At 46.9% G+C, this 27,336-nt stretch overlaps 1 protein-coding gene across 1 annotated transcript in view; it reads left to right on the top strand.

Moving 5' to 3' along the window:
* Nucleotides 1-27,336, top strand: part of LOC140387094 (uncharacterized) — a 571,970-nt gene that overhangs the window by 203,487 nt on the left and 341,147 nt on the right. Inside the window, exon 6 of the mRNA XM_072470103.1 lies at nt 8,789-9,016. Coding sequence (XP_072326204.1) covers nt 8,789-9,016 — 228 coding nt within the window. The remainder of the gene's footprint in view (nt 1-8,788; nt 9,017-27,336) is intronic.

Genomic DNA, 27,336 nt, shown 5'->3' with positions numbered 1-27,336 from the left:
TCACCTAGGGACGGAGGGGCATCTGATTTGAGCCCTGGCTACCCCTGCATCATCTGGCTCTGCCAGTCCTGGCAGTTCCCCATGGTCTGCACCATCGTGTTGATGCCCTCGGCGATGCTCCTCAGTGACTGGGACATAGTCTGCGGGGCCCCAGCCATGCCCACCTATGACTGGGAAAAGCTCCGCAGCACCTCACCCATGACATGACCTGCAGAACCTCATCAAGGTTAGCCTGGTACTGGGTGACATCCCCCAGCGAGACAACCAAACTGCCGAGACCCTCAGCCATGGCCATCACTGACTGCGCGATGCCTTGGACACCTTCAGTCTTGGTGCTGTCTTCATGCACCAGTCTCTCCACTGCGTGCTCCTCTCTAGCAGTGTTGGCCTTGGTACCACTCATTGCCGGCGCCATCTCCTGCCCCTGTAGCCTCTGAGACTCCTCCAAGCAGCTATGGATCTGCGAGAGTGATGCTGACACCTCCCTCTGAATGTCCCGGCCGTTCCCTATCATCTTCAACAGCTCCGGGGAACCCAATCCCAGAGGCTCAGCATCAGTCTGGGACTCAGTTGTGTCCTGGGATCCAGCAGACCTCCGACTGCTGTCTCGCCTGGGGGTTCATGCCTCCACCAGGTGTACACCAGCAGCAGTGTGCTGCTCACTAGATTGTGGCCCAGAAGCTTTCCACTAATATGTCCCACCGAGATGTATGTACCTGCGCTGGTGGAGGTGGAGATGACAGCTGTGCCGCGACTAGAACGATTGCATCCTTGGAGTTCTCCTCTGAGGTGTTCTCCTCAGAGTCAGGAGAGGTGCCCACCCGGGATGGGCCGTTGCCGTCGGCTGGAGGACCTGCGGGAGAAAGGACATGTGGTCAGTAGGAGAGATGGGCCAGTCAGTAATGGGCTAGTCACATTTGACAGATCTTCTGGGTGGAGTTCCTCACCTCTGCGACATCCGCCAGCCTCCGTGTGGGTGACTGATCTATCCTCAGTCACCTCCAGGACCCGCTCCTCGAAGGAGGTGAGGATTCTCTAGTTTGGCATGCCTACGCCAGTCTGGACCCTCTTGGCTAATTATGGGAGAGCTTTCCCTGAGGATACACAGAGAGCGTCGTTAGTCACACGTGTGGTTCAGTGGTGGGTGAGGGGGTGTAAAGTAGGGGGGGGAGGGGAAGGGAGGTCTGGGGGTCGCTTGGAGAGTTGGGGGGTGGATGCTCCCTTGTGGGGGTGGATGCTCCCTTGTGGGGGTGGCGTTGGTGTCTACTCACTCGTGCTGCCCGATGTAGGTCGTTAACTTTCTTCCTGCACTCCCTCTTGGTCAGACTGACTGAGCTGACTGCTGCCGCCACCTCATCCCAGGCAGCACTGGCTACCATGTGGCTCACCCTCTGGGACCCTCGGGGAAACAGGACATCCCTCCTGGCCTCCAACTCCCCAGGTCAGCGCCCCCACCGTTATTGCGAGTTGGCTGAGGTTGGCTGAGCAAGTGCAGCTTAAGTGCTGCTCGACTTTGTTAGCGGGAGACGTGGTCCCGGCAAAATTGGCTGGCTCGGCATTATTGACAGCAAGAAGTCAGTGAGGCCTCCTTAAGCGGACCAATTAACGTTGGATTGCATTGCCGGTTTTGCTGGGCCGAGCGCCGGGAACCTCACGGCAATTCCTGCTCGTTATAACACTTGGAAATCTTTCTGAAAGATCATTCCCTTTGTCTCCACTGTGCTGTGTTCACTTCTACCGAAACTGTCATGGACACTATGCCATGGTCGCACCACCCTGTTCTTTCTCTGCAGACCTGCAATTTGCTCCTTCGCAAGCAATTATCCAATCCCTTATTGAATTTGCTTCTACCATCCATTCAGGACTGCGTATCTCTGGACACGAAGGGCAATTTAGCATGGCCATTCCACCTAACCTGCACACCTTTGGACTGTGAGAGGAAACCGGAGAACCCAAAGGAAACTCATGCAGGCATGGTGAGAACAGATAGTTCCCGAGGTCGGCATTGATCCCAGGTCCCTGGTGCTATGAGGCAGCCGTGCTAACCACTATGCCACCGAGTTGCCCCAGATTTTGGACAACTCCATTAAATCTCCTTCTCTGGTCTGAGGCGGGCTCATGTAGTTCTCTAGTCTCGATACACCTCTGTCCTCGAACAGATCCCCTCCCATGTTAGCACTGCTTCAGTGTGATAAACTATCCAGGGATCTCAATGACACAAACCACGATTGTTCTGTCACTGCTAAGTCCATTTCTACAGCTTGATCACTGAAACTGTAGAAAATTTATGGAGAGCAACAGGTGGTTCGGCCCAGCTGTTCAATGCTGGCACATCTGAATTTTCCCTCAGTGTATCCGAACAGGCGCCGTAGTGTGGTGACTGGCGGCTTTACTTAGTAACTTCATTGCGGTGTTAATGTAGGCCTACGTGTGACAATAATAAAGCTTATTATTATTATTTCTTCCTACTTTGTCCAACTGCATCCACATATCCTTCCATTCATTCCCCCAACACGTGTCTGCTCCCTTTAAACCCATCCAGGCTTCTCGTCTCAACCACTGTCTCAGTATTTCAAATCACTGTCTGTTTTTAGGATTTTAACCTGTATTGATATTAGTTTTGTTCTTGACAAATATATTATAATGGTCCTCGGTCAGGTTACCCTACGCATGGAGACATTTCTACTTCTACCTGATTGAAGAGCTTCCTAATTCAGAAAGTTCTTTCATATCTTCACTGATCTTTCCTCTAGAGAAAGGAGGCCTAACCCATTCTGCTAACCCATTTAATTACAGGTCTTAACATTATGAAAGCACAGTATTACTTAATTTCTCCAACGATAAAGCAAAATGGTTCAATCCCAAGTCCACAGAGTGTTGTGTGCAGCTGAGAGACAGACTGACATTGCAGGAGCAGCAACCAAACAAGGGTTTGTGACAAAGTAAATTAGAAATAGATTTATGCTTTGATTTGAAATTCAATATTATGGCTTGGTATTGACAGGAGTGGAGAAATCAATAGTATGAATAAAATGTGTGCACAACTTGCATTCCCACCTATACCAAATGAAACCTGTCTTTGGGTTTGGCGCCATCGGTGACACCTCACATCTGTTGAGGCAGATGAGCCAATCAAATTGAAGAACATGCACAGGCAGCAAAGTATGAAGTAAGAAAATACAAGTAAAGGATGGTAATTCACAATCATTGTACAGAAAGCAACATAACAATGGGAGCACCAAATACAAGCTGAAACATCATAAAGGCTTAACAGTGTATAATAAAATTGTGTAGTAAAAATAATTGTCTTATTTCCAAATTCATGGCACTTTAAAATATCCTTTCACATCTGTAGACATAAGGGGCTCGTTCCTCTGTTTTTGGGACTATGTCCCCGCGCTGGCATCAAAACGGTGGCGTTTACTCCTGAAAATCCTAGGTTTAAGTAACACAAATTCACAGCCCTGAAGGGGGCTAGCAGGGATCTGGAGTAAATCTCGCAGCTTTTGCTGCAGATACGGCCCCCCGCAGTTCCGGGTCAGTGACCACGCATGGGCACAGCGGCAGCCACCAGCGGCCACGTCATTCTCCATGGCGGACTCGGACCGCGGAGGTAGACCCACAAAGGAGAGCCCCCCAATCGGCCGTGTGTCCGACCTTCAAAAGCGCGCAATCATTCCCCGGCCACCGATAAGGCCCCCGCTGGCCTCCAATCTGACCATGGAGGCCGCGGACTGAGTTCGCAGTCGCCATGCGAGTATCCCGACCGGCTGTACCAGGTCAGTTGCACGGCGTTGAGCCTTCAATCGGTTGGGGGCGGAGAATGGTGGAGCGGGCCTCTGGCAATGGCCCCCGGCGGCGCGGCGTACTCCCCTATGACGCCGCTTTTCGGTGCCCGGAGAATCGGCGAACCGCCGCGGATGACGATTTCTGCATCAAACTGGATTCGCCACCCCGGTGCTGTCCGTGATTTCGGTGTCGGGGTGCGGAGAATCCCGCCCAGGATTTTGGCAGCACAGGGGTCATTCAACAATAATGACGACTGAGTACACCATTAACAACTGAATAAACAAGGCATATTATTTCAATTGGATTTAAAGTCGGATTAATGTGCAAAAAGGTGCCATGAATTCATTGGTTGTGTCTCTGGTGCTCTGCAGGAGTATGGTATTACTGAGAGCATCTTGCAGATTCAGTGTTTCATGTATGTTTCAAAGGAGCGGACTCATTTACAGTAAACATGGTGAGCACTGACAGTTCGACTTTCACAACAATCACAAATTCCAGGCCAATATTCCCGAAAGATTTCTCTTCAACTGAAACTGGCGGGTGAGTTAGTTGTCAGCACAAGAGGTTTGACATTGTGCCCAGCTACATCCAACTCAGTGATCCCTGCATCAACAACATCAACGTGAGCATCAACTACTACACCAACTCCAGCTTCAACCAATAGGCTGCCCTCGCCTCAACAAATACTGGAACCAATGTCCTTGGGGATGCTTTTGCTAACGCTGTTGGGGAGGGTTTAAACTAATGTGGCAGGGGGATGGGAACCAAATGAGGAGGTTAGTGGACAGTAAGGAGGTAGTAACTAAAGCATGGAAGGAACTAGATTATGAAGTCAGCGTGACTAAGGGGAAGAGTAGGCAGGGAGCAGATAATAACGCAAAGGGACTGGTGGTCTGAGGTGCATTTGTTTTAATGCAAGAAGTGTAATAGGTAAGGCAGATGAACTTAGGGCTTGGATTAGTACCTGGGAGTATGATGTTATTGCTATTACTGAGACGTGGTTAAGGGAAGGGCATGATTGGCAACTAAATATCACAGGATATCGATGCTTCAGGCGGGATAGAGAGGGAGGTAAAAGGGGTGGAGGAGTTGCATTACTGGTCAGAGAGGATATCACAGCTGTGTTGAAGGAGGGCACGATGGAGGACTCGAGCAGTGAGGCGATATGGGCAGAGCTCAGAAATAGGAAGGGTACGGTAACAATATTGGGGCTGTACTACAGATCTCCCAACAGCGAGCGTGAGATAGAGGTCCAAATATGTAAACAGATTATGGAGAGATGTCGGAGCAACAGGGTGGTGGTAATAGGAGATTTTAATTTTCCCAACATTGACTGGGCTACACTTAGTGTCAGAGGTCGAGATGGAGCAGAATTTGTAAGGAGCATCCAGGAGCTGGAGAATGTGGATTGGGAGCAGCTGTTTGAAGGTAAATCCACATTAGATATGTGGGAGGCTTTTAAACAGAGGTTGATTAGAGTGCAGGACAGACATGGGCTTGTGAAAATGAGGGATAGAAATGGCAAGATTAGGGAACCATGGATGACAGGTGAAATTGTGAGACTAGCTAAAAGGGAAAAGGAAGCATACATAAGGTCTAGGCGACTGAAGACAGACGAAGCTTTGGAAGAATATCGGGAATGTAGGACCAATCTGAAACGAGGAATCAAGAGGGCTAAAAGGGGTCATGAAATATCTTTAGCAAACAGGGTTAAAGAAAATCCCAAAGCCTTTTATTCATATATAAGGGGCAAGAGGGTAACTAGAGAAAGGGTTGGCCCACTCAAGAAAAAGGAGGAAAGTTATGCGTGGAATCAGAGAAAATGGGTGAGATTCTTAACGAGTACTTTGCATCGGTATTCACCGAGAAGAGGGACATGACGGATGTTGAGGTTAGGGATGGATGTTTGATTACTCTAGGTCAAGTCGGCATTAGGAGGGAGGATGTGTTGGGTATTCTAAAAGGCATTAAGGTGGACAAGTCCCCAGGTCTGGATGGGATTCATCCCAGGTTACTGAGGGAAGTGAGAGAGGAAATAGCTGAGGTCTTAACAGATATCTTTGCAGCATCCTTGAACATGAATGAGGTACCGGAGGACTGGAGAATTGCTAATGTTGTCCCCTTGTTTAAGAAGGGTAGCAGGGATAATCCAGGTAATTATAGACCGGTGAGCCTGACGTCAGTGGTAGGGAAGCTGCTGGAGAAGCTACTGAGAGATAGGATCTATTCCCATTTGGAAGAAAATGGGCTTATCAGTGATAGGGAACATGGTTTTGTGCGGGGAAGGTCATGTCTTACCAACTTAATAGAATTCTTTGAGGAAGTGACAAAGTTGATTGATGAGGGAAGGGCTGTAGATGTCATATACATGGACTTCAGTAAGGCATTTGATAAGGTTCCCCATGGTAGGCTGATGGAGAAAGTGAAGTCTCAAGGGATCCAGGGTGGACCAGCTAGATGGATAAAGAACTGGCTGGGCAACAGGAGACCGAGAGTAGTGGTGGAAGGGAGTTTCTCAAAATGGAGAACTGTGACCAGTGGTGTTCAACAGGGATCCGTGCTAGGACCACTGTTGTTTGTGATATACATAAATGATCTGGAGGAAGGTATAGATGGTCTGATTAGCAAGTTTGCAGATGACACTAAGATTGGTGGAGTAGCAGATGGTGAAGGGGACTGTCAGAGAATATAGATAGATTGGAGAGTTGGCAGATGGATTTTATTCCGGGCAAATGCGACGTGATGCATTTTGGAAGATCCAATTCAAGAGCGAACTATACGGTAAATGAAAAAGCCCTGGGGAAAATTGATGTACAGAGATCTGGGTGTTCCAGTCCATTGTACCCTGAAGGTGGCTGCGCAGGTCGATAGAGTGGTCAAGAAGGCATACGGCATGATTTCCTTCATCGGAAGGGGTATTGTGTACAAGAGTTGGCAGGTCATGTTACAGTTGTATAAGACTTTGGTTCAGCCACATTTGGAATACTGCGTACAGTTCTGGTCGCCACATTACCAAAAGGATGTGGATGCTTTGGAGAAGGTGCAGAGGAGGTTCACCAGGATGTTGCCTGGTATGGAGGGCACTAGCTATGAAGAGAGGTTGAGTAGATTAGGATTATTTTCATTAGAAAGACGAAGGTTGAGGGGGGACCTCATTGAAGTCTACAAAATCATGAGAGGTGTAGACAGGGTGGATAGCAAGAAGCTTTTTCCCAGAGTGGGGGACTCAATTACTAGGGGTCACGAGTTCAAGTTGAGAGGGGAAAAGTTTAAGGGAGATATGCGTGGAAAGTTCTTTACGCAGAGGGTGGTGGGTGCCTGGAACGCATTGCCAGCGGAGATGGTAGAGGCGGGCACGGTAGCATCATTTAAGATGTATCTAGACAGATACATGAATGGGCAGGGAGCAGAAGGATACAGATCCTTAGAAAATAGGCGACAGTTTTAGATAGAGGATCTGGATCGGCGCAGGCTTGGAGGGCCGAAGGGCCTGTTCCTGTGCTGTAATTTTTCTTTGTTCTGTATAGTATAAGGACTGGAGAGTGAACAAACTTACAAAATAAAGCATCTACTTCAACTGTAAGACTACGAGCTTTATTCAGACACAAGGAATAATACGAACTCCATCCAGATAATATTGATGTACATAATGAAAACCATTACCATGAATCTCTGACCTGCTTCCATACCAATTATCAATTCCATGCCTTCTCATGTTTTCTCAAAACGTCTTCTTATGAAGCTTAGCATTTTTTAAGGGGCTCCGGAATTAATACAGGTAACACTGACGGACATTCCCTTTACATCTTGCAGAACACCTCCCCACAAATTGTAATTAATATTTGTCATTAATTACCTACTCTACACAATTCACAATTCTATATTCTTTCACCATGGTGCAGAGCGATCTGGATATCCTAGTTGTTGAATCACAGAAGGCCATTAAGCTGGTACAGCAAGTAATTAGGAAAACAAAGAAAATGTTATCTTTTTCTGCAAGGAGAATTTAATACAAAAATTAAAAGGTTATGTTTCTGTTGTACTGGGAATTAGTGAGGCCACATTTGAAGTATTGATCAACTTGTTCAATGAAGAATGAAAATGCGTTTCAAGCAGTTCAGAGCAAGTTTACCAGAGCAATACCTTGAATGGGCAGGTTGTCTTAAGAGGGAAGATTGCACAGGTTAGGCTTGTATCTACTGGAGTTTAGAAGAGCAAGTGCCGACTTAATTGAAACGTATAAGTTCCTGAGGGATCTTGACAGGGTGGATGTGGAGAGGATGTTTCTTCTTGTGGGAGAATCCAGAGCTAGGGGTGACTGTTAAATGAGTTACCTCTTATTTTAAGAAATAGAGATGAGATTTTTTTTTTCACTCAAAGGGTTGTGAGACTTTGGAACTGTCTTTGATAAAAGCTGTTGGAAGCAGAGCCTTTGAATATATTTCAGGCAGAGATGGAGAGATTTATGGTAAACAAGGGAATGATAGGTTCTCGGGGGGTAAACCGGAGGCAAGTGTGAGGGTACTCTTCGATCAGTCATAATTTTATTAAGTGGAGGGGCAGGCGTGAGGTGCTAAATGGTCTTCTACTGCTCCTTGTTTTTATGTCTGTATGTTCGCATGATCACGTTACCTAGTTCTATGCTCCTTCATCGTGATCTGCCATGCAAAAGCCCTTGCTCCTTTTAATCAAGTGTGCATTTGTTTAGGAGCTCAATGTTCATGATAATAAATTCCAGTAAATATCAACAACTGATGTTAAATTGACAGCTCTATCTTTTCCTGGATGTTTGTCTATCCACCCTCGCTATTACAAAAATAATAACACACCTGACATTATCCAATCTTTGAAAGATAATCAGTATTCACCTCTGGTAATATCTGAAAGAAGCATCATTTAATCCTTTGATATCTGTGGTCCCTAAGACACCTAATTGCTCCAAAACGAATTAAACACCTACATTTAACGAACCAAATTTGTCCCACTGTCTTGTTTTTAGGTTCAAGTACATCTGCCCCAGTTGCAACCAGCACCTCGACCCCAGTTGCAACCAACACCTCGACCCCAGTTGCAACCAACACCTCGACCCCAGTTGTAACCAGCACCTCAAACCCAGTTGTAACCAGCACCTCGACCCCAGTTGCAACCAGCACTTTGACTCCAGCTCCAATCAATACAACTGCAGTGACTACCAACAAAAGAACTGAGAGTCAAGTGACAAATGAAGGTAAGTGTGCTGTGGGACGAGACGCAAACAGTTCAGCCTTCCCAACAGGAAACATTGGAGTGATCCAGTACAGGAATCCTAACTCTACAATTCCCAGCCACCCCAGAACTTCACCTCAGGCAGCAAAAAAATGCTCTGATTGGGGGGGGGGGGGGGGGGGGGGGGAGGGTGAACAGCCAGCTGTCGTGGTGCACATAGGCACCAACGATATGGGTAAAAAAACGGGACAAGGTCCTACAAGCTGAATTTAGGGAGCTAGGAGTTAACTAAAAAGTAGGACCTCAAAGGTAGTAATCTCAGGATTGCTACCAGTGCCACGAGCTAGTCAGAGTAGGAATGTCAGGATAGAGAGGATGAATGCGTGGCTCGAGAGATGGTGCAAGAGGGAGGGATTCAAATTCCTGGGACATTGGAAGCGGTTCTTGGGGAGGTGGGACCAGTACAAACCAGACGGTCTGCACCTGGGCAGGATTGGAACCGATGACCTAGTGTTTGCTAGAGCTGTTGGGGAGAGTTTAAACTAATGTGGCAGGGGAATGGGAACCGATGCAGGAAGTTGGAAGGTAGTAAATCAGGGACAGAAATAAAAGGCAGTAAGGGGGAAAGTGTAAGGCAGAGAAGCCATAGTCAAAAATCAAAAAGGGCGACAGTACAAGGTACAGTGACTGAGGAGAGCTCAGTGACTAGGACCAGGAATACTAAAAGAAATAAAACGGGAAGTGAAAACATTAATGGTAAGCGACGCGGCAGGTTGTTACATGAAGATATGGGTTCAACGATAAGGAAAATTAGGAGAAAGGTTAAGAGGAAATATAACTTAAGAGACGTTACTGATCGAGGTGTTAAGATTCAGAACAGAGGTAAAAAAGCCAACATAAGTGTTCTTTACCTGAATGCTCGTAGTATTCGGAATAAGGTAAATGAGTTGATGGCGGAAATCATCGTGAATGACTATGATTTAGTGGCCATTACTGAAACATGGTTAAAGGATGGTCACGACTGGGAGTTAAATATCCGAGGGTATCAAACTTTTTGGAAGGACAGAGTGGATGGTAAGGGAGGTGGTGTAGCTCTGTTATTTAAGGATGACATCCGGGCAACAGTAAGGGATGACATCGGTGCTATGGAGGATAAGGTTGAATCCATTTGGGTGGAAATCAGGAATAGTAAGGCGAAAAAGTCACTGATAGGAGTAATCTATAGGCCACCAAATAGTAACATTATGATGGGGCAGGCAATAAACAAAGAAATAACAGATGCATGTAGAAATGGTACAGCAGTTATCATGGGGGATTTCAATCTACATGTTGATTGGTTTAACCAGGTCGGTCAAGGCAGCCTTGAGGAGGAGTTTATAGAATGTATCTGCGATAGTTTCCGAGAACAGTATGTAATGGAACCTACGAGGGAACAAGCGGTCCTAGATCTGGTCCTGTGTAATGAGACAGGATTGATTCAGAATCTCATAGTTATGGATCCTCTCGGAAGGAGCGATCACAATATGGTGGAATTTAAAATACAGATGGAGGGTGAGAAGGTAAAATCAAGCACTCGTGTTTTGTGCTTAAACAAAGGAGATTACAATGGGATGAGAGAAGAACTAGCTGAGGTAGACTGGGAACAAAGACTTTATAGTGAAACAGTTGAGGAACAGTGGAGAACCTTCCAAGTGATTTTTCACAGTGCTCAGCAAAGGTTTATACCAACACAAAGGAAGGACGGTAAAAAGAGGGAAAATCGACCGTGGGTATCTGAGGAAATAAGGGAGAGTATCAAATTGAATGAAAAAACATACAAAGTAGCAGAGATCAGTGGGAGACTAGAGGACTGGGAAATATTTAGGGGGCAACAGAAAGCTACTAAAAAAGCTACAAGGAAGAGTAAGATAGATTATGAGAGTAAACTTGCTCAGAATATAAAAACAGATAGCAAAAGTTTCGACAAATACATAAAACAAAAAAGAGTGGCTAAGGTAAATATTGGTCTTTCAGAGGATGAGAAGGGAGATTTAATAATGGGAGATGAGGAAATGGCTGAGGAACTGAACAGGTTTTTTGGGTCGGTCTTCACAGTGGAAGACACAAATAACATGCCAGTGACTGAAGAAATAGCGAGGCATCTGGATGGAAATTGTCCCATTGGGCAGACGCAGCATGGGTTCATAAAGGACAGGTCGTGCCTAACTAATTTAGTGGAATTTTTTGAGGACATTAACAGTGCGGTAGATAACGGGGAGCCAATGGATGTGGTATATCTGGATTTCCAGAAAGCCTTTGACAAGGTGCCACACAAAAGGTTGTTGCATAAGATAAAGATGCATGGCATTAAGGGGAAAGTAGTAGCATGGATAGAGGATTGGTTAATTAATAGAAAGCAAAGAGTGGGGATTAATGGGTGTTTCTCTGGTTGGCAATCAGTAGCTAGTGGTGTCCCTCAGGGATCAGTGTTGGGCCCACAACTGTTCACAATTTACATAGATGATGTGGAGTTGGGGACCAAGGGCAATGTGTCCAAGTTTGCAGACGACACTAAGATAAGTGGTAAAGCAAAAAGTGCAGAGGATACTGGAAGTCTGCAGAGGGATTTGGATAGGCTAAGTGAATGGGCTAGGGTCTGGCAGATGGAATACAATGTTGACAAATGTGAGGTTATCCATTTTGGTAGGAATAACAGCAAAAGGGATTATTATTTAAATGATAAAATATTAAAACATGCTGCTGTGCAGAGAGACCTGGGTGTGCTAGTGCATGAGTCGCAAAAAGTTGGTTTACAGGTGCAACAGGTGATTAGAAGGCAAATGGAATTTTGTCCCTCATTGCTAGAGGGATGGAGTTTAAGACTAGGGAGGTTCTGCTGCAATTGTATAAGGTGTTAGTGAGGCCACACCTGGAGTATTGTGTTCAGTTTTGGTCTCCTTACTTGAGGAAGGACGTACTGGCACTGGAGGGTGTGCAGAGGAGATTCACTAGGTTAATCCCAGAGCTGAAAGGGTTGGATTACGAGGAGAGGTTGAGTAGACTGGCACTGTACTCGTTGGAATTTAGAAGGATGAGCGGGGACCTTATAGAAACATATAAGATTATGAAGGGAATAGATAGGATAGATGCGGGCAGGTTGTTTCCACTGGCGGGTGAAAGCAGAACTAGGGGGCATAGCCTCAAAATAAGGGGAAGTAGATTTAGGACTGAGTTTAGGAGGAACTTCTTCACCCAAAGGGTTGTGAATCTATGGAATTCCTTGCCCAGTGAAGCAGTGGAGGCTCCTTCATTAAATGTTTTTAAGATAAAGATAGATAGTTTTTTGAAGAATAAAGGGATTAAGGGTTATTGTGTTCGGGCCGGAAAGTGGAGCTGAGTCCACAAAAGATCAGCCATGATCTCATTGAATGGTGGAGCAGGCTCGAGGGGCCAGATGGCCTACTCCTGCTCCTAGTTCATATGAGACAAAAGGCATAAAATAATTATTGAACAAAATCCTCAGTATTACATTCCAATAGTTACTCGTGTTTCCTTTCATCTTTTAGAAAACCACAAAATCAAAATTGCGATCAAGTTTTTGTTTAACTAACCAAACTGAAAAGGATTTCACATCAGGTCAGTGATCATCTCATTGACCGGGGGAGCAGGTTAGCGGTGGGGGTGGGGGGTCAAATGGCCTCCAGTTGTTTTGATATCTAATATTCACATTCTCAATCTGTCCGGAAGCACAAGGCATACAAAATTGAAAGCAAGGAATTTGGAAATACTCTGGATGAGGCAGCATCGGTGGAGACAGAAATAAAAGTTAAAGGGCGGGATTCTCCAGCTGTGCCTGCCTGGCGACCGGAGAACCCCACCCGAGGTCAGTGGACTTTTCCATTGTCCGAGTCTCGCCTGTGCTGACCTTGCGGAGGGTGAGGCGGAAGAATCCAGCCCAAAATTTCAGGTCGATGTCCTTTCAGCAGCACGACAAAAGAATACTAATCTTTATTAGTGTCACAAGTAGGTTTACATTTACACTGCAATGAAGTTACTGCGAAAATCCCCCAGTCGCCATATTCTGGCGCCTGTTCGGGTACACTGAGGGAGAAATCACTTAACAAGCACGTCTTTCGGGACTTGTGGGAGGAAACTGGAGCACCCGGAGGAAAGCCACGCAGACACAGGGAGAACATGCAGACTCTGCACAGACAGTGACCCATCAGGAAATCGAATCCGGATCCCTGGTGCTGTGATGCAACAGTGCAAACCATTGTGCTACTGTGCCGCCCGTTGGCGGTGTAACAGGTGTTATGGCCCAGGGTTTAGAGAGCCACAAAATGTATCATGGAGTTCACCTGACCCACAACTTTGAATAGATTGTGGTTATACGGCCCTACTCTGCAGGTGTGATGCAACAGAACTCTGCAGGTGTGATGCAACTGAGCTCTGCAGTACTTTTAAATTAAAACACTGTTTAGTTATGAAACCAGATAACACTTAATAAACCCACAGTAAACATCTTAACAACTATCAACACCAATAAATCCCCCAAAGAATACAATACTCTCTAAGTAACTCTTAATCTTTCCTTGCAACATCCATAAGACAAAAAAACCACGCTTTACAGAAAGACATCAGGTTTAACTTCATTACTGAGAACAGTTACTACTTTGAAATCACCAAATGAACATTCATAAGCTTGCAGAGATTCATACACATCTTGATGCAATAGCAGCTTTTCCAAATCTAAAACGAAACCAAACACACCCTGCAGCCAACAGCCTAAAGCAAAAGTAAAAGCAGACAGACAGCCCATCTCCACCCACACTCTGACATCACTGATAAACACCCATTTCTTAAAGGTACATCCATTAAAGATATTTTTCTAAAGACCCATTTCTTAAAGGTACTCTCACATGACACCTTCCCCCAAGGAAAAAAAATAATAAACCGTCAACTTCAAGATGGTTTCATTTTTTCACCTTTTCACTTTCCTTTAAGAAATATGGACAATGAATAGATATGTTTTTTTTTAACAAAACAAAACACGCAAACATTTAAGAATAACATAGTCAATTTTTGATCTTCTTCGTCCAACTAGAATCCTGCTCGATTGACAGTCTCTTTGGACAAGAAGGTCTTTGCATGATCCATCCGTTTCTCTACGCCTCGGCATTTCTCTTTAAAGTCAAACTCTTTAGTTCAATCTGATCACAGTAATCTGATCACAGTAAGAGTCCCTTGTAATTCTCCAACACAGGAACATTGGTTATAACAGCTTTCAGGCAGTCAAATGCCTGTTCAAACTCCGTTGTCCACTGAAAATTTGGCCGTTTCTTCAGCAAGTCCATCAGTGGAGCAACCACGCTGCAAAGATTTGGCACAAATGTTCGATCAAATCAACTCATGCCAAGAAATCGCATTATTTCCCTTTGTCTCAAGGGTATTGGAAACTCCTCAATAACTTTTGTTTTCACATCCCGTGTGACCATTCAACCCTGTCCGATTGTATGGCCAAGGAAAGTGATGGGCATTTCCAAATTCACTTTTGGCTAGGTTTATCACCAAACCCCCCTCCTGAAGTCGATCGAATAACTCCAGCAGATGCTTTAAATGTCCTTTCCATCTCTGGCTGAAAATTACCAGATCGTCAATGTATACCTCACAATTGGGTAATCCTGAAACGACTTTGTTCGTTAACCATTGAAATGTGGCTGGGGTATTTTTCATGCCAAATGGCATTACTTTGAATTGGTATATACCATCTGGAGTCACAAAAGCTGAGATCTCCTTCACCCTTTCGGATAAAGGTACCTGCCAATAACCTTTAAATAAATCCAGTTTGGAAATAAAAGCCGATTGTCCCACTTTCTCAATGCAATCCTCCAAATGTGGGATAGGATAAGAGTCCGTTCTTGTAACTGCATTGACCTTTCTATAGTCCACACACAACCATTGGGTACCATCTGGTTTTGGTACCATGATTATGGGTGAACTCCGTTGGCTGCAACCCACTTCAATTATGCCATTTTTAAGCATACTCTCAATCTCTTTGTTAACCCGTGCTAATTTTAACGGGTTAAGTCGATATGGATGTTGTTTGATTGGAACAGCATTTCCCACATCTACATCATGTATAGCCATTTTAGTGCTTCCCAACTTATCTCCACAAACTTGCCCATGTGATATCAATAACTCTATCAGGTCAGTCCGTCTTTCCTCAGAAGGTAACTCAACAATTTATCCCAATTTTTAAGAACATCCTCGTTTTCAATTGAATTTGAGGTATGTCAAATTCAAAATTAACTGGATTTGGTTCATCACTTTGAGTTAAAATCATTAAAACCTCCCCCTTTTTCTCTCCTTTCCTTTCAAAGTACCTTTTAAGCATATTCACATGACACACTCGGTGAGTTTTCCTTCTATCTGGAGTTCTCACCACATAATTCACCTCATTTAATTTCCTTTCAATCTGCTAAGGACCACAAAACCTTGCTTTTAAAGGTTCACCTATCACTGGTAACAATACTATAACTTTATCTCCACAGGCAAAACTATGAACTTTGGATTTCTTGCCGCGACCCGTTTCATCACATTTTGTGCAACTTTTAAATGCTGTCTCGCCAATTCATCTGCTCTATTTAATCGTTCCCCAAAATTTGACACGTAATCCAATAATGTAAGTTCTGATTTCTCACTCACCAATTTCTGCTTAATCAACTTAAGTGGTCCTCTGACCTCATGACTAAAAATTATCTCAAAAGGACTGAATTTGGTTGACTCATTCGGTGCATGCCAATTTGCAAACAGTACAAATGGAATTCCTTTATCCCAAACCTCTGGATAATCGTGACAATACGCCCTCAACATTGTCTTTAATGTCTGATGCCGCCTTTCTAATGCTCCCTGTGATTCTGGATGGTACGCAGTTGATTTGAATTGTTTTATTCCAAAGCTATCCATAACTTCTTTGAATAACCTTGAGGTAAAATTTGATCCTTGATCCGATTGTATTTTTGTGGATACTCCGTATCTAGTAAAGAATTTAAGTAACTCCTCCACAATCATTTTAGCTGCAAGATTTCCTACTGGAATGGCCTCTGGAAACCTTGTAGACACATCCATTATAGTCAAAAGATATTGATTCCCACTTTTCGTTTTAGGATTCCTACGCAATCAATTAAGACCCTTGTAAAAAGTTCCTCAAATGCTAGAATGGGTATTAAAGGCGCTGGTTTTATCACTGCTTGAGGTTTCCCTAACACTTGACATGTGTGACGTGATCGACAAAATTGAACGACATTTTTATGTAGTCCAGGCCAATAACTGTTTTTGGATTTTAGCTTGAGTTTTCCTTACTCCCAAATTACCTCCCACTGGTACCTCATGTGCAACTTTCAACACCTCCTTTCTATACCCTACCGACAATACTACTTGATGAACGTCTGCCCACTTTTCATCCGCCTGCATATGTAAAGGTCTCCATTTCCTCATCAAGACATCATTTTTACGATAATAACATTCTTATATACACTCAGATTCATCTTCTGTGTATGCTTTCTAATACATCCATTTTATTTCTATATCTTTCTGTTGTAACTCAGCCAATTTTCTTGAACTAAAAATATCCACCTCATCCTCCACCTGTTCTTGTTCTTTTTCAATCATCTGATCAAAAATCATTTCTGACTCACTTAGTGCCAGGGGCTTAGACGGGGCGGAGTTTGTAAGGAGCATCCAGGAGGGCTTCTTAAAACAATATGTAGACAGTCCAACTAGGGAAGGGGCGGTGCTGGACCTGGTATTGGGGAATGAGCCCGGCAAGGTGGTAGATGTTTCAGTAGGGGAGCATTTCGGTAACAGTGACCACAATTCAGTAAGTTTTAAAGTACTGGTGGACAAGGATAAGAGTGGTCCTAGGATGAATGTGCTAAATTGGGGGAAGGCTAATTATAACAATATTAGGCAGGAACTGAAGAACATAGATTGGGGGCGGATGTTTGAGGGCAAATCAACATCTGACATGTGGCAGGCTTTCAAGTGGCAGTTGAAAGGAATTCAGGACCGGCATGTTCCTGTGAGGAAGAAGGATAAATACGGCAATTTTCAGGAACCTTGGATGACGAGAGATATTGTAGGCCTCGTCAAAAAGAAAAAGGAAGCATTTGTCAGGGCTAAAAGGCTGGGAACAGACGAAGCCTGCGTGGAATATAAGGAAAGTAGGAAGGAACTTAAGCAAGGAGTCAGGAGGGCTAGAAAGGGTCACGAAAAGTCATTGGCAAATAGGGTTAAGGAAAATCCCAAGGCTTTTTACACGTACATAAAAAGCAAGAGGGTAGCCAGGGAAAGGGTTGGCCCACTGAAGGATAGGCAAGGGAATCTATGTGTGGAGCCAGAGGAAATGGGCGCGGTACTAAATGAATACTTTGCATCAGTATTCACCAAAGAGAAGAAATTGGTAGATGTTGAGTCTGGAGAAGGGGGTGTAGATAGCCTGGGTCACATTGAGATCCAAAAAGACGAGGTGTTGGGTGTCTTAAAAAATATTAAGGTAGATAAGTCCCCAGGGCCGGATGGGATCTACCCCAGAATACTGAAGGAGGCTGGAGAGGAAATTGCTGAGGCCTTGACAGAAATCTTTGGATCCTCGCTGTCTTCAGGGGATGTCCCGGAGGACTGGAGAGTAGCCAATGTTGTTCCTCTGTTTAAGAAGGGTAGCAAGGATAATCCCGGGAACTACAGGCCGGTGAGCCTTACTTCAGTGGTAGGGAAATTACTGGAGAGAATTCTTCGAGACAGGATCTACTCCCATTTGGAAGCAAATGGACGTATTAGTGAGAGGCAGCACGGTTTTGTGAAGGGGAGGTCGTGTCTCACTAACTTGATAGAGTTTTTCGAGGAGGTCAATAAGGTGATTGATGCAGGTAGGGCAGTGGATGTTGTCTATATGGACTTCAGTAAGGCCTTTGACAAGGTCCCTCATGGTAGACTAGTACAAAAGGTGAAGTCACACGGGATCAGGGGTGAGCTGGCAAGGTGGATACAGAACTGGCTAGGTCATAGAACGCAGAGAGTAGCAATGGAAGGATGCTTTTCTAATTGGAGGGCTGTGACCAGTGGTGTTCCACAGGGATCAGTGCTGGGACCTTTGCTCTTTGTAGTATATATAAATGATTTGGAGGAAAATGTAACTGGTCTGATTAGTAAGTTTGCAGACGACACAAAGGTTGGTGGAATTGCGGATAGCGATGAGGACTGTCGGAGGATACAGCAGGATTTAGATTGTTTGGAGACTTGGGCGGAGAGATGGCAGATGGAGTTTAATCCGGACAAATGTGAGGTAATGCATTTTGGAAGGTCTAATGCAGGTAGGGAATATACAGTGAATGGTAGAACCCTCAAGAGTATTGAAAGTCAAAGAGATCTAGGAGTACAGGTCCACAGGTCATTGAAAGGGGCAACACAGGTGGAGAAGGTAGTCAAGAAGGCATACGGCATGCTTGCCTTCATTGGCCGGGGCATTGAGTATAAGAATTGGCAAGTCATGTTGCAGCTGTATAGAACCTTAGTTAGGCCACACTTGGAGTATAGTGTTCAATTCTGGTCGCCACACTACCAGAAGGATGTGGAGGCTTTAGAGAGGGTGCAGAAGAGATTTACCAGAATGTTGCCTGGTATGGAGGGCATTAGCTATGAGGAGCGTTTGAATAAACTCGGTTTGTTCTCACTGGAACGAAGGAGGTTGAGGGGAGACCTGAGAGAGGTATACAAAGTTATGAGGGGCATAGACAGAGTGGATAGTCAGAGGCTTTTCCCCAGGGTAGAGGGGTCAATTACTAGGGGGCATAGGTTTAAGGTGAGAGGGGCAAGGTTTAGAGTAGATGTACGAGGCAAGTTTTTTACGCAGAGGGTAGTGGGTGCCTGGAACTCGCTACCGGAGGAGGTGGTGGAAGCAGGGACGATAGTGACATTTAAGGGGCATCTTGACAAATACATGAATAGGATGGGAATAGAGGGATACGGACCCAGGAAGTGTAGAAGATTGTAGTTCAGTCGGGCAGCATGGTCGGCACGGGCTTGGAGGGCCGAAGGGCCTGTTCCTGTGCTGTACATTTCTTTGTTCTTTGTTCTTTGTTGATAATTGACTTCAACTTTACCTTCACTCTTTGATTTCTCCTCGTGTCTTAACCTGTAACTTTACAACCTTGTTACTACACAATCCGGAAAAATCCCAGGATACTCGTCCTTCAGCACTTCAGTTATCTGATTTTCCACTGGCTTATCAACCACAATAGGCATCACTCCCACCTGCGATCCAGCTATATCATTACCCAAGATAAACTGTATTCCAGAACAAGATAGTTTCTCTATTACTCCTACTACCACTTCACTACACTTCATTGGACTTTTCAACCTTAATTTATATAATGGAACACTACTCTTCTCACCCTGAATTCAACATATTACCTTCTTTTCTGACAACATTCTTCCCAAACTCCATAACTCCTCATCTCTCACCATTAAAGATTGACTAGCTCCTGTTTCTCTTAAAACTGACTTCTTTACCTGCTCCTTAACTTTACCCACACAAATAAATGCTTTAAAGACATCTGGCACCTTCTTATTGATCACCTCTTGGTCAGGCTGTACAATCTTTTGCACCTCCTTCGCTTCACTTGGGCTTTGCTTTACCACTTTAACAAACCCCACTGTCTTATCCTGTTTTACCACATCAGCTTTCCCAGTGCTTTTCTTCAACCACCAGCACTGTGACTTTACATGGCCTAGTTTATTACAGTGAAAACATTTGAAACTTTTAATTTCTTTTCCACCCTCCTGGATTTCTTTTTTAGTCTGAGGTACAGTCCCCTTATTATCGCCCATCAGATCACCGTTACCTTTACCACTTGAGTATTTCTCATGTCCCCAGTTTCTATCCCTCACAGGCCGTAACTGATGTCGGAAACCAAACTTTGATTTATGAACTAATTCATAATCATCTGCCATTTCTGCTGCTAATCTCGCAGTTTTAACCCTCTGCTCTTCCACATGAGTTCTCACTACATCAGGAATTGAATTTTTAAAATCCTCCAAAAGTATAATTTCTCTGAGAGCTTCATATGTTTGGTCTTTTTCAAAGCCCTTATCCACCTGTCAAAATTACTCTGTTTGATCCTTTCAAACTCCATGTATGTTTGACCAAATTATTTCCTTAAATTTCTAAATCTTTATCTGTAGGCTTCAGGCACTAGTTTATATGCCCTTAAGTTGTATTTTTTCACCTCCTCTTACGACCCAGATATCGCTTCCGGTAGTGATGCAAACACTTCACTAGCCCTACTTACCAGCTTTGTTTGAATTAGTAATACCCACATGTCCAGTGGCCATTTTGTTTGTTTAGCCACCTTCTCAAATGAAATTAAAAAGGCTTCTACCTTCTTCTCGTCAAACCTTGGCAATGCTTGGACATATTTAAATAGATCCCCCAAGCCTTCGACTATGACGCTCTTTCTCACTATCCTCATCACTATCACCAACTATACATTTCCCTTTACGTCCGCCAATTTTAACTGACTGCCATGTTTCATGACCATTTTCTGAAGTTCAAACTCTTTCTTTATCTTTATCTTTTTCTCTGATCTGTTTCTCCCTTTTTCTTTCTTTTTGTTCTGCTGGGGCAATTCTTTCTGTTTTCCATTCTTCGCTCTCTTTTTCCTCTCTATCTCTTTCATATTCAAGCTGCTTTAATTCTTTCTCATGTTCCATTTGTTTAATTTGTAACTGAATTTTTTGCGATTTTCAATGAGTGGACTGTATCTCAGGCAATTTTAAATGCTTAGCCACTGCCATAATTACGTCATCTTTTCGCACTTTGTCAGGTAATGTGAACTGCAATGTTTTTCCCAGCTCTAAATGCCTGCTTTTAATCTCTGTCCGTAAGGTACTGCGTGTACCACCTCCAAAAACTTCAGAGCCTCTGAAAGAGCCATTGTCCACAACACACTCCCTACTTAAACTGAAATACTACACCTGAAAAGCAACCACAATATGCTCACCCATCACTGTCTTTAAGTTCACAAAGCCAACCCAATAGATAGATTTTTATCCCCCTCGAGCCCCCAATTTGTTATGGGCCAGGGTTTAGAGAGCTCCAAAGTGTATCATGGAGTTCACCTGACCCACAACTTTTAATAGGTTGTGGTTATGGAGCACACGGCCCTACTCTGCAGGTGTGATGGAACAGAGCTCTACAGTACTTCTAAATTAAAACAATATTTATTTATGAAACCAGTTAAGACTTTATAAACCCACAGTAAACATCTTAACTATCAAGAAAAATATATCCCCCAAAGAATACAATACTCTCCAAGTAACTCTTAATATTTCCTTGCAACATCCATAAGACAAAAATAACCCTCTTTATAGAAAGACATCAGGTTTAACTTCACTACTGAGAACAGTTACCACTTTGAAATCACCAAATGGACATTGATACGTTTGCATATATTCATACACATCTTGCTATGATTGCAGCTTTTCCAAATCTGAAACAAAACCAAACACATCCTGTAGCAAACAGCCTAAAGCGAAAGTAAAAGCAGACAGACAGCCCAGCTCCACCCACACTCTGACATCACTGATAAATACCCATTTCTTAAAGGTACATCCACGACAGATATTTTTCTAAACACCCATTTCTTAAAGGTACTCTCACATGACACAGGTTTTAAAGCAACTCGAGAGTCCGGGGAAAACAGCAAATGTGTATTTTGATGATAGGATGGAGGTCAGGAGTGTTCAAACATATAAATAGTAATAATTTGCCAACCTTGTTCTGTAATTGAATTAACAATGTTAAATCCTCCACTATCAACATCCTGCGGGGTTACCATTGACCAGAAATTTAACTGGACTACCCTTATAAAAACTTTGGCTACAGGACAGGTCAGAGTCTAGCAATTCTGTGGCGAGTAACTGACCTCCTGACAAAAAGTCTATCAATCATCTACAAAGAGGTAGTAGAGTATTTTCTATTTCCTGGATAAGTGCAGCTCCACAACACTGAAGAAGCTCTACACCATCCAGCACAATGCAGCCTGCTTTATTGGCATCTCTTCCACAAACATTCAACCCTCCACCACTGATGGTCTGTGGCAGTCATGTGTACCATCTACAAAATGCACTGCAGGAACTCACCAAGGTTCCTTAGGCAGCACCTTCCAAACACAACTACTGTCATCTAGCAGGGCAAGAGCAGCATATATCTGGAAACACCACCACCTGGAAGTTTCTCTCCAATTCACTCAACATCCTTCTTGGAAATTTGTCACCGTTCCTTCACTGTCACTGGGTCAAGATTCTGGAACTCCCTCCCTAACAGCAGTGTTAGAATCATAGAATTTACAGTGCAGAAGGAGGCCATTCGGCCCATCGAGTCTGCACTGGCTCTTGGAAAGAGCACCCTACCCAAGCCCACACCTCCACCCTATCCCCATAACCCAGTAACCCCACTCAACACTAAGGGCAATTATGAATACTAAGGGCAATTTAGCATGGCCAATCCACCTAATCTGCACATCTTTGGACTGTGGGAGGAAACCAGAGCACCCAGAGGAAACCCACGCACACACAGGGAGAACGTGCAGACTCCGCACAGGCAGTGACCCAAGGCGGGAATCGAGCCTGGGACCCTGGAGCTATGCAACAATTGTGCGAACCACAATGCTACCGTGCTGCCCTGTGTTGGCATACCATGTTGGTGTACCTACACATCAGAGAGTGCAGTGGTTCAAGGAGGCATCTTGCACCTTACTTCTGAAGGGCAGCTTGGGCTGGGCGATAAATGCTGACTTAGTCAACAAGTCCCACATCCCACAAAAGAGTCAATATATTACATTTTCAAATTATTTTCTAATTTCAATTGATTAATATGATTGCCATCAAGTAACCTGTGCTTTCCCAACATGTCAGTTTCCCATGTTTCCTTGTGCACACTTATGGTCAAAATAATGTGAGTTCTGTTCGTAAGGAATTTCACAGCGTAACCCTGAAGATCTCAGTGTTGACCAAGCTCAGCAATGAGCCACCCCGAGAGAAGTATTTGCGCTCTAATTAGATATAAATAAAGCCAGATCGCCCTGTCTAGTGGCCAGTGAGGCACTACAATTCGAGAGAGGAAGAATGTGCATCTGCATTTTAAGCTTTGTATATTTACTATCTGTGCACTAGACTATTGAAATACTTCCTTGGTGTGTCTCACCTTCCCCCTCTCGAAACCTGAGCACAAGGATTTCAGTTGCCTCCAGTACATTGACCCCCAGGTTAGACCAATATCAGAACACGTAAAAACTTAACAAATAGGTTCGAGAATAATGCCATTCAGCCCATCGAGCCTGCTCTGCTATTCAATAATATCACGACATATGTGATTGTGACCTTAACTCCAGTTTCCTTCCCTCTCCCTGAATTCCTAATCAATCAAAATTATTAATCTTCACCATCTGTAAGACGCATTGCAGGAATTCACCTAGCCTCCTTAGAAAGCACGTTCCGTAGCCAGGATTACTACCTACTAGAAGCACGAAGTTGGCTGACACACTTGAACAACATCACTTGGAATTCCCTCTCCAAATCGGCAACCATTCTGACTTGGTAGCATTCTCCGACACCCCAACACCACCTCCCCAACACAACCCCTCAAAACCACCCTAATCACCACCGCCCCGCACCACCCTCACCCGCAATCCCACCCTCACTACCACCCGCACAACACCCATACTGCCACCCTCACCACCACCCCCACCCTCACCCACACCTGTGAGGGCAGCACGGTAGCATTGTGGATAGCACAATTGCTTCACAGCTCCAGGGTCCCAGGTTCAATTCCGGCTTGTGTCACTGTCTGTGCGGAGTCTGCACAACCTCCCCGTGTGTGCGTGGGTTTCCTCCGGGTGCTCCGGTTTCCTCCCACAGTCCAAAGATGTGCAGGTTAGGTGGATTGGCCATGATAAATTGCCCTTAGTGTCCAAAATTGCCCTTAGTGTTGGGTGGGGTTACTGGGTTATGGGGATGGAGCAGAGGTGTTGACCTTGGGTAGGGTGTTCTTTCCAAGAGCCGGTGCAGACTCGATGGGCCGAATGGCCTCCTTCTGCACTGTAAATTCTATGATAATCCCACCACCCTCACCCCCAACCCCACACAATATTCACCACCACCATCACACCACCCTCACCCCCACACAACCCTTGTCCCACCCTCACTCTCACTCCTACATCCCCCCACCCCCACAAATCCACCCTCACCCTCATCCCTACCCCCAGCCCCATCCCAAACACTCACTCCCACCCCCACACCACCCTCACCCCCATACCTCTCCACTCTCCCCCAGCCAGGGGTCTAATCGTGCATCATCTTGTATCTTGCAAGTCCATCTGGTGTCGCCTGCCCCCAGCCAGAGCCACAGCCAGAGCCCTCTCCCCCCCGCCATGAGCCGAGCACCGATGAGGAGAGCAGCCCGGACGGCAGCCCTCAAACCGAGACCCAGGACACCGCGGAACCCGAGTCTGATGGTGACAGTGATTTCCCGTCACAGCTGTCTCCAACACCCTCCCCCATCCCAGAGACACTCACCTCGGTTGGGCACTTTAGTGAAGAGGCTCCTGGGACACCCGCTGGTGCGCAGCGCACAGCTGCTCTGGTTTAGCAGGTGGAGGTAGGAACTCCCGAGGGGACGGACGATCGGAGGGTAGGCTGACCCCAGGAACTAGCTGCTGTCCAGATGGTTTTCAGGTTTATGGAATGGACAGTCCCAGCCACAGAGCCAGGGGCTACATGAGGGGCTGTCAGCGAGCATCCAGTACCTGCAGGTGCAGTTGGAGGAGTCCAATCGGGTGCAGGAGCGGGGGCTGGTGCTGACCATGCGTGTCACCCAGGCTAACACCACACTGGTGGCATCCACAGTGGAAGCCTTGTGGGGTGGGGGGGGGAGTTTTGTCCATGGATCAGCATGTCCAAAGCCTGGGGCATTCTCTGCAGACCCTGACCAAGGCCCAGGACAGGGTTGCTGACTCACAGGTAGCCATGTGCCAGAGCGACCTGGAAATTGCACGGTGATTCTGAGCATGGTCCAGTCACAGCAGGCCATGGCTGGGAACGTCGGGGGCATTGCCCAGGCGCTGGCCGATGTGGTGCAGACACAGAGGGAGGTGGTCAGTCCGAGAGGGAGATGGCGCAGTTACTGGCTGATGTGACTCAAACACAGAGGGTGATGGCACAGTCAACAATGAGTGGTGTGGCGCAGTCCCAGACAGTGATGGTCTACTCCCTGTGCTCCAAGACCGCAAGCATGCAGACATAGCCTGGAGTCCATCGGGCACCGCAAGAGAGCAGGAGGTGATGGGGCCCCTGCAGGTGACTCCCACAGGGGAGGTGCCGGAACACTGCAGCATCTCGGATTCCACCCCCCTCCCTCCTTTGTCTGCTGCATCTGCTGGGCAGCAGGCAAAACAGGGCGGCGCCACGCCACCTGGGACACCTGAGTAGCAGCCGGGCCCATCCAGGCCCAGACGCCCCAGAAGACGGCCGCCAACAGGGCGCAGGTGGCAGGGCGGGCAGGAATCGCTGCAGGCCGCCTCCACTCCTGATATACCACCTGGGCACTCACTTAGGCGCAGCGTTGGGGTCCGTAAGGTCAGGAAATTAGACACTAATTAAATTGGCATGGGTGCAGGGCACAGTTTAGTGATAAGAGGCAAGGGCACGTATCTGTCAATATTTGTGCACATTAAACACCTGTTGACACTGTTACAACTTACCTCGGTGCTCTGTCAGCTGGGTGTGAGGGGCTCCCTCCGCACCCCCTCCCTCCCCCTCTCCCTCCCCCTCTCCATCCCCCTCCCCCTCTCCCTCCCCCTCCTCCTCCCCCTTCCCCTCTCCCTCCCCCTCTCTCCCTCCTCCCCCTCCCCTCCCTCCCTCCCTCCCTCCCCCTCCCCTCTCCCTCCCCCTCTCCCTCCCCCTCTCTCCCTCCCCTCTCTCCCTCCCCTCTCTCCCTCCCCTCTCTCCCTCCGCTCTCTCCCTCCCCCCTCTCCCTCCCCCACCCTCTCTCTCCCCCCCCTCTCCCTCCTCCCCGTCCCCTCCCTCTCTCCCCCTCCCTCCCCCTCTCCCTCCCTCCCCCCCTCTCCCTCCCCCTCCCCCTCTCTCCCTCCCCCTCTCTCCCTCCCCCCTCTCCCTCCCCCATCTCCCTCCCCCTCCCCCTCTCTCCCTCCCCCCTCTCCCTCCCCTCTCTTCCTCCCCTCTCTCCCTCCCCTCTCTCCCTCCCCCTCCCTCCCTCCCCCTCCTTCCCCCTCTCTCTCCCCCTCCTTCCCCCTCTCTCCCTCCCCCTCTCTCCCTCCCCCTCTCTCTCCCCCCTCTCCCTCCCCCTCCCCCTCCCCTCTCCCCCCTCCCTCCCTCCCCCTCTCCCCCTCTCTCCCCTCCTCCCTCCTCCCCCTCCCTTCCTCCCCCCTCTCCCTCCTCCTCTCTCCCTCCCCTCTCTCCCTCCCCCTCTCCCCCCTCTCCCTCCCCCTCCGCCTCCCCTCTCCCACCCCCTCCTCCCTCCCTCCTCCCTCCCCCTCTCCTCCCCCTCTCCCCCTCTCCCCCCTCCTCCACCCTCTCCCTCCCCCTCCCCTCCCTCCCCTCCCTCCCTCTCTCCCTCCCCCTCCCTCCCCCTCTCCATCCCTCCCCCCCTCCCTCCACCCCCCTCCCCCCTCTTCACCCTCCACTCCCCCCCCACCCTCCACTCCCCCCACTCCCCCCATCACTCCCCCCCCACCACCCCCCACCCCCACTCCCCCCCCCTCCACTCCCCCACAACACTCCCCACCCCACCCCCACTCCCCCTACTCCCCCCCCCCACCCCCACTCCCCCACCCCCACTCTCCCCCCCCCCCCCCCACCCCACTGCCTCCTCCTGACTCCACCACAGTCATGCCAGAGATCCGATGGGATTGTGTGATGGAATGGCCAGCTCTCATACAGGAATCACCCAGTGCTACCGTGGGTCGGAGTCAGATGTTGTCAAATGATGCTGAGCACCAAAGCTCATCGCAGAGTGGGTTATCATCCTCCATCCCATTAACCAGATCCGGTATTACTGTGAACCTGGAGGCGATCAGAGCATCCCGTGTGCATGGGCCCTGGTGCACACGTCGTGCGGCCTCCCGTGCCTGCCTGGAACCCATGTCCTGCCCATCCTCACCCTTCCCCTGCATCCACCTCATCGGAGGAAGCCGGGCCTTCCTCCTCCCCTCCAGCACATCGCCCCTCTGCTGTGTGATATTGTGGAGGACACAGCAGGCCGCCATGATGCGGATGTCCCTCTCAGCC

This window comes from Scyliorhinus torazame, chromosome 12 (genome assembly GCF_047496885.1).
Source record: "Scyliorhinus torazame isolate Kashiwa2021f chromosome 12, sScyTor2.1, whole genome shotgun sequence".
Lineage (NCBI taxonomy): Eukaryota > Metazoa > Chordata > Chondrichthyes > Carcharhiniformes > Scyliorhinidae > Scyliorhinus > Scyliorhinus torazame.
This window is presented reverse-complemented; position numbering and strand designations above follow the sequence as displayed.